At 49.7% G+C, this 7,477-nt stretch overlaps 1 protein-coding gene across 1 annotated transcript; it reads left to right on the top strand.

The window, feature by feature from the left end:
* The first annotated feature begins 3,510 nt into the window (after positions 1-3,510).
* Positions 3,511-5,976, top strand: LOC131209040 (putative metabolite transport protein HI_1104). Its single transcript, XM_058202011.1, has 4 exons — positions 3,511-3,817; positions 4,022-4,448; positions 4,527-5,001; positions 5,067-5,976. Exons 1-4 carry the CDS (start codon positions 3,588-3,590, stop codon positions 5,483-5,485), a joined length of 1,551 nt encoding a protein of 516 aa, XP_058057994.1. The 5' UTR covers positions 3,511-3,587; the 3' UTR covers positions 5,486-5,976.
* The last annotated feature ends 1,501 nt before the right edge of the window (positions 5,977-7,477 follow it).

Here is a 7,477-nt window from a genome sequence, read left to right on the forward strand (position 1 = left end):
ACGTTGAACTTGCCCTCTGACTCGGTACGGTCGACGGTCGACGATCCGCGTCGGCACCGGATCCGGACACCAGCGACGGCATCGACGGCGATCGCGGTGCCCTCGCATACCAGCGACCGGTGCCGGAACCATTTATCATCGCACGTCGCTCTTGAGGGGGATTTTTCCCCCTTTTTGCTTTTCAAGATCGGAACCTACAATCTTGAACCATTCCGCACCACGGTGACCACACGCCGTTGTTTGGTTTATTGTTTTGCAATTACTAAACTCGAACCGGCCAGATCTGGAGTCGTGAGGAAGCTTCCAACTCTCGGCCGCGCAGCGCTAACCTTCGCGCGGTCTACGATTTATGAGCCACCCGGACCGGTAATCGACCGAAAACCGAACCAGAGCCTTCAGATACGGATCATACCGTGTCAACCCGTAAAAACGGTGCGCAATAAAACGCGACGCAAGCCATAAAGTGTCACAAATGGCCCCGGTGAAGTTCAAGCCAATCGCAACGGTGCCGTGATGCTAATGTGGATAATAAGCTAGATCGTGAAATCAATGTACCCCGCCATTTGGCTTCGCGCTGTGCGGTTGCTGTGCTTGCGTAGCGCTAGTATCCGTTTTCGGAACTTGCGCTAAAATAAAGAACTCAAACGATTAAGTCACTAAAAACCGAAACTGATTGGCCACCCTCGGACATTTGGGCTCAAATTTTAGAACACCCAGCAAATTCTAACTCATCAGTAATACCGAGAATGCGGAAATGGGATCCGGACTCTTTTGGCCATAAAGGTCTCAGACCCTAACGCCGGCACCCTAGCCGGATCGTGGCTCGATAGGCGGCTGAACGTCGGCTCGTGGTCCGGTCTCTGAGAAAACTGGTCATCTTTCGGATCTTCTTTGTTTCCTCTTCACTCTGTCTCACCTTGAACTTGATTCAGCGCCGCGCGCTGTGTTTTTTGACGCCAAAAGTAGAAGGAATAAAACAAAAATACGATTAGCCACGGTCGGATGGCTGAAGAGCGGTGAAAAATGCAAAAAAAACTTCGCTCGGCAAACAGTGGCTCGTTGCTAACACTTTCCGTTTCATCGCTTACTCTAGCATGAAGCGAGTGTGTTGCCACAGGAAACGCGCACCCTCTGGCAATGTTGCATGGCCACGCCACGGTTGGGCGCCACGGCCTTACGAAGCGATCAGACACCGGTGCAATGGAATATTATGGCCCAGTCAAACGGTGTCAAACCATTTATTGAGTCGATTTAATGTAATCGATCCTTTTATCCTTCAAAGTTGGACGCAGTCGCATATTAGCGATAAAACTTCGCCCCAACCCGGAGTGGCTCCAGGCCGGACAGCACTACAACAAATGAACGTAATGCATCTGTGTATTTCAATGATTTAGTTTTAAAATTACCGAAGATCGTGTACGATCCAAATTCGGATCGGCTATTTAATGGACTCTTGCTGGCCGCTGCTTACAATTTGCAAACCGTTGAATTTTGATGTCAGCCTAAGCCTTAAAGACGTTTCATAGCTGTTTTCTCTTCTCACGCATGTCCCGACAGCAGGGGCAAAGATGCTGCGGCACCAGTGCCAGCTGCACCCCGCAGCTATGAATATGTTTATCACCTTGCTACCCCCGCGACAGTGACTTAACTTTTTGCCCGTGGGCGACTGTTGATTGGTTATTAAGTAGTTCAGTAGCAGCAAACACCTGGCCGTCAGCGCGGTGGCACGTAACGTGCGAACGTCGGTATTGTGTATGAACTTGAACTTGGGCGCAACTGGAGATCGCATAGCACACGCAAACGTTACACACTCCAACAGCCGACTTTAACGAAAGGGTCTCGGAGGCCCCCGTGCTGCTGAGCGCAGGCGTGCAGGATCCGGCACATGGGCACCCGTGAATGACATGTCCGTGTCAACCGTGTCGTTACGGATCGGATTCCCTGCTGTTGGTTTTAGACTGCCTTCGCGACAACCTTAATGTGGGCTTAAGCTGCGACGGCATCATACTTGTGCATAAATTTGTGCTGGAATGTGTCGGCCCCCACGATCAACCTAATCAACCTCGCCGTTAATCAACCAATTAACACTAAGCACTCGGATCCGATGACTAGCATTATCTCGCTGCGGCCAGTTATGGGCCAAGAAGGAGACGTTGCTGCTGAACCGTGCTGTTCAGCTTCGATGTTGAATTCGTTTCGAAAAGTTACCAGACCTACCGGAACCGGACTTTATCACACTTGTCAGGATGTGTCAGGATCCAGTCCTTACTCTCAAGCAGCAACGTTCTCATATTAATTTTAAAACTCCTAGCACTATCGTCTTGTGTGTGTCACAGACCCCGGAAACTAGTTCGTTCTACACCTGAAAAACTGCATTACGATCGCGACAGCGCATTCCGCAAGCCTACGACCGACGACGGGCGGTGCTTTTCGAAACCAGTTCCGCTGGCTGACCGGGTTTTTGCACCCCCTAATCGTTTCAGCGGGCGTTGTCGTCAACTGGGAAACGGAAAGTGAAAGGATTGCGTGTGTTTTGCTCTCATTATCGTTTCGCTTCCTTTTTTCTTAAATGTATCGTGTGTGTTGTAAAAATAGGCGCGAAGGTTAAGCACCCGCGCCGTATGCATCCGGCGTTCTACTATCAAATTGTTGCGTTTAGATTGTTGCCCACCAGATCGTCGAAGTCCCAACAGGCGGGGGTTGTCCGGCCACACAGTTCCGGAAGCAATTAGCGGCTAGCGGTTCGAATGGTGGAAAGTGACACCACATCATAGGATCGCGAATGGCAATATCCTGCATGTTTAATAGTATTTTAAGAACGGTTGCAAATGACAGTTCATGCAAAAAACTACGTCCACTGATAGTAATTAAATTAAATCGTGCCATCAACGGAAATTACGCCAGAGGGGGGGAATTTGAATTGAAAACTAAAAACGTGCGAAACTAATGTACCGGAACGCGCCGATTGCCGATCTCACATTACTCCATCGCTTTAAAATCAATCCAAAGCCGCATCTCATCCATAAATAATCAATCACGAACTGGTTAGCCATTGGTTTTTTGCTGTACTGAACCCTGGGGTTGATTCATTGACTCGTCTCTCTCTCTCTATGCGTTAATTTGTTACCTCAGATGGCGCTTGTCGTAAAGCAAAGCACATTAAAAACACCTATTAAAATACGATCCAGCACCTGGCCACCACAAATCAGCACGATCGCATACGATCCTCGTTCGGTTATATAATTCCGTGTTTTACGACGTGTTTTTTGGCGAATGATGTCAGCGAGCGAGTTTGCGCTGAATTTATTTATAAAGTTATTTAAATTTGAATGTCCACCAGTAATGGCCCAACGGAACTCTCCGTTCAAAGAGGCCTTTTTCGGGAAGGGTCACTCGTCTGGCGTATCGGTGGGATCCTTCGCACACATCCTCACACACCCGTCTGGTCTGTCATCCATTCGTACGATCGATCAAACTGTCGGTTAGATCGGCTTCCTTGCTGGGTGAAAGTTTGTTAAAAAAAAGAATCTGTCTCTATTACGTGTGTCCACCGTAGAAACCACCACACCACAGCATTCCAAACCAAAATGCAGTCGTCCTTGAAGGAGAAGCTGCACTTCCTGTACAAACCGTACGTGCTGGCGGTGCTGACCATCGGCTACATTGCCGGCGAGCTGGGCCACTATCTGATCGGCGTCACATCGAAAGCGACGGCCATCGAACTCGACTACGGGGACCAGGCGTGCCAGCAGAACCACACCGATTACCTGCGCCACGAGCTGCCGGCACAGTGCGCGGAGTTTATCATCGAACACGAGTAAGTATAGGTGTAGGTTCGCTCCAGTAGAACCCATCAACCAAACGCAACGAAACGGTTGCCGAATCTCGTGGATCCAATCCAATCTACTCGTGGAGCTTTCAGCCAAAAGCTCACCAACATCCTTTGCCGAAAGCTCTCCGCTGCTTCCGTACCGAAGTTCGCAGTGAATGGTAACATGGAATTGCCTTTTGCTTTTTGCAGATGCCACCAGCAGCACATTAACGGAACGGTGTACTGCGAGTGGAACTATAATGGACTCGGGCTCGAGTACCAGCTGCTGGCCGGCCCCAGCTTTATCGCCGTGTTCACGGTGATGGGCGTCGTGCTGGGGGTGGCCGCGGATCGCTACAACCGCGTCCGAATGCTGTTCGTTTGCACGCTGGTGTTTGCCGTTGCCATTCTGCTGCAGGGCACGGTCAAGGAGTACTGGCACCTGATTATGCTGCGCATGGTCATGGCTGCCGGGGAGGCCGGTTGCAACCCGCTCGCCACCGGAATCATGTCCGACATCTTCCCCGAGAGCAAACGGGCGCTCGTGATGGCCATTTTCAACTGGGGCATTTACGGTGGCTACGGTATCGCTTTCCCGGTCGGTCGGTACATCACCAAGCTGGACATCGGTGGATTGGTAAGCCGATCAACAAGCTTTTAGCCGATTCAAGAGGACCGTTTGCTTCAATTTCATCTCCGTTTTGTTCCTCCGCAGGGATGGCGCATATGCTACTACGGTACGGGAGTGTTGGCCCTGATCATGGCCGTGCTCACCGGAACCACACTGCGAGAGCCGGAGCGTAAGAGCATTGGGGAGGATGCGACGGGCAAGGCGAAGGTCTCACTGTACAAGGTCCTGATGCAGCCGCGGGTCCTGCTGCTGGTGCTGGCCGCCTCGATCCGACACTCCGGTGGCATGACCTTCGCTTACAACGCCGATCTGTACTACAACATCTACTTCCCGGACGTCGATCTCGGCTGGTGGCTGTTTGCCGTCACGATCGGCATCGGTAGCATCGGTGTCGTCGTTGGTGGCGTGGTTTCGGACAAGTTTGTAGCCAAAATGGGCATCAGGTCGCGGGTGGCCTGCCTAGCTATCAGCCAGCTGCTTGCCACACCGTTCGCATTCGGTTCCGTCTACTTCGAGCCACTGTGGGCCATGATCACGCTCGGTATCAGCTACTTTTTCGGTGAGTCATAGCAAGGCCGCCGTTCCGGAAGATCCGCTTAACTTTGTCACGGTTTGTCTTTACAGCCGAAATGTGGTTTGGTATCGTGTTTGCCGTGCTGGTGGAGATCGTTCCGCTGCAGGTCCGCTCGACCACCATCGGTGTGTTCCTGTTCGTGATGAACAACATCGGTGGCAATCTGCCGATTCTGGTCGATCCGCTTGCCAAGGCCATCGGCTACCGTGGCTCGGTGATGTTCTTCTACGCCGGCTTCTACGGCATCAGCACGGTGCTGTTCTTCATCACGATGTTCTTCATGGACGGGCCGAAGCCGGACGCAGTGGCCACCACCGGACACGAACCGTCCAGCCACGGTAACCACGTTGAGATGGGCCACGAAAACAACACCTTCCAGCCGGACGACTATCTGCCTCCGCCGCACGCCGGTGTCAACGGTCACCGGAACATCGTCAGCGTGCGCCCTTCCGAGAGCAGTCGACTGTAAACGACCTCCTCCCACTCGCAAAGTACCTCCCGTGCCTAGACTGTACATGTTTTTTTTTTTAATTATTACTTTACCGACACGAAGGTCCATCGTCGCGCCAAGTAGAAGGACAATGGATTTACGGTCCAGCAGAATCTCGGATACGAAAGTAGAAAGTGTCCATGCATTGCATAAGATGTAAGATATTTATCGGCCAATGGCAACAGGGGCAGCCACACGACACAAATGGCCGCTAAAGGAGCGGACCTGCAGGAGTGAGCACAGGGATACATACGAAAGAATCTTACACTTGAGTCTCCCGCTTTTATTGTTTAAGTACAACCGCGACGACGAAAACGACGAGGCCCTATTTATTCGGCCCTTGCGCCAGGGATGTTTTGACCGTAAATCTCAAGTCACTCACCTGCAGTGGTTTGTCCGTTTCGTGGCCTGCTTGTATAGATACCGTGACCTGCTTCAAACACAGCACAATAAATGGACAGATGACAATCTCCGAGATGACTAGCATTTCGGAGCCATTTTTCATCACTTTTGTTTCATTTGCGGTTGAACCCGGCCGAAAGAAAAATGCAGAAATTCCCAACATGGAATGATCGCTTTAAATCAATCAACTTTTCCAATGCACTTCCCTGTGGTTACCGACGAAAAACATAGGTTTTCACTCACGATTCGGATGTTAAGAAATCGGCACCGATCGAAGATGAACACACACCACGCACAGCTACTCTTTGGCTGAGATCCTTTACTTTTTGCGTTTTTTTATTCATTTATGTTATTTTTTGCATAAGTTTTTGTTTTCTTTTGTTCACTCTGAGAGTTCACGCATTCGACTGCTTCCGCCTGCTCAAACATTCAATGTTCTTTGTTGTTTAGTCTAGTGACCGCCTTAAAGTGGCCCGTGTTTTGTGCTCGTGTTCCTCGTCGCCGATCGAACATAACGGGCGAAATTAAACATCCATATGAACTTGGAACGTTAAGTCAATGTCTACTATGCGCCGTAGTGTGTACACGAAAGGTTCGCGATGGCTGAGATAATTCATTTCCACTTTTGGGTCGATCGTAGCCATTGGGTCGAGCGTAGCAGTTGCATTAGCTGACTGCGTAGAAAAGCACCTGTGGCCAAAGACACCGGCTTCTATTCCACTTGGAGCACTATTCGGGGTCTTTTAAGTAGGAGAGGGCACAGCACAATACCATGCACAGCTACACGTACACACAAGTACATATCCATCCATTCACAACGTCACGAATTTTGTCAGGTAATTTAAAAAAGTTTTCCTCTTCCCTTATGTCACTAGTGTGACGGTAACACATCGAGAACGGAAAAGTAGTACAACAATAATTAACCATTATTGGCTGAATAGATAAATCGGAAAGGTTAAACACAGAATTAAGAACGCAAAAGAGTTGCGTTGCGGAGTCGTTGATTTTCGTTCGGTTCACGAGCAGCGGTAGGATCCATTTGCAAACAACCATAATGCCGTAGACACTTTTAAATTTAAATTCATGCACAAAAAGTAGTAGTAGTTGGCGATCATTTGAGTTGTCTCTAGAAGTGGAATGCACGCATTGGTTGACGAGAACCCAACGGAATGGGAAATCATAGGAAATCTTAAGCACGTCCCAGTGAAGAATCTGATCGCTGAATATCCCTTCTAAAGTAGAAAAGAAAATGCACATCATGCACGAGACAGATCGTGATCGTCGATTGCTAGAATGTTCGAAGTTACAGGTCGAAGAGCGATAGTTACACATCATCATGCATGGCACATAGCACCACCCCCTGGTATGCGCTGGAAAGGACGGACGGTTCGAAACATGGGGTTGCCAAACTATCGTACGATCGGCCACCATTCAACATACAAACACTAATAGCTATAGATGGATGCCGCACATACACAATTGGAAAACGTCATGTAATGGGTGGTTGTTTTTCAGTACTTTAAGGATCATTGTGCACACAAACACACGCATACATACAAACACACATTT

Source organism: Anopheles bellator, chromosome 2 (assembly GCF_943735745.2).
Source record: "Anopheles bellator chromosome 2, idAnoBellAS_SP24_06.2, whole genome shotgun sequence".
Lineage (NCBI taxonomy): Eukaryota > Metazoa > Arthropoda > Insecta > Diptera > Culicidae > Anopheles > Anopheles bellator.

Bases quoted from the DNA above. Each gene is read 5' to 3' on its own strand.
- LOC131209040 (XM_058202011.1), top strand. From the start codon at position 3,588: ATGCAGTCGTCCTTGAAGGAGAAGCTGCACTTCCTGTACAAACCGTAC. The intron at 3,818-4,021 runs GTAAGTATAGGT...TGCTTTTTGCAG, and splicing joins GAGTTTATCATCGAACACGA to ATGCCACCAGCAGCACATTA. The intron at 5,002-5,066 runs GTGAGTCATAGC...TTGTCTTTACAG, and splicing joins CGGTATCAGCTACTTTTTCG to CCGAAATGTGGTTTGGTATC.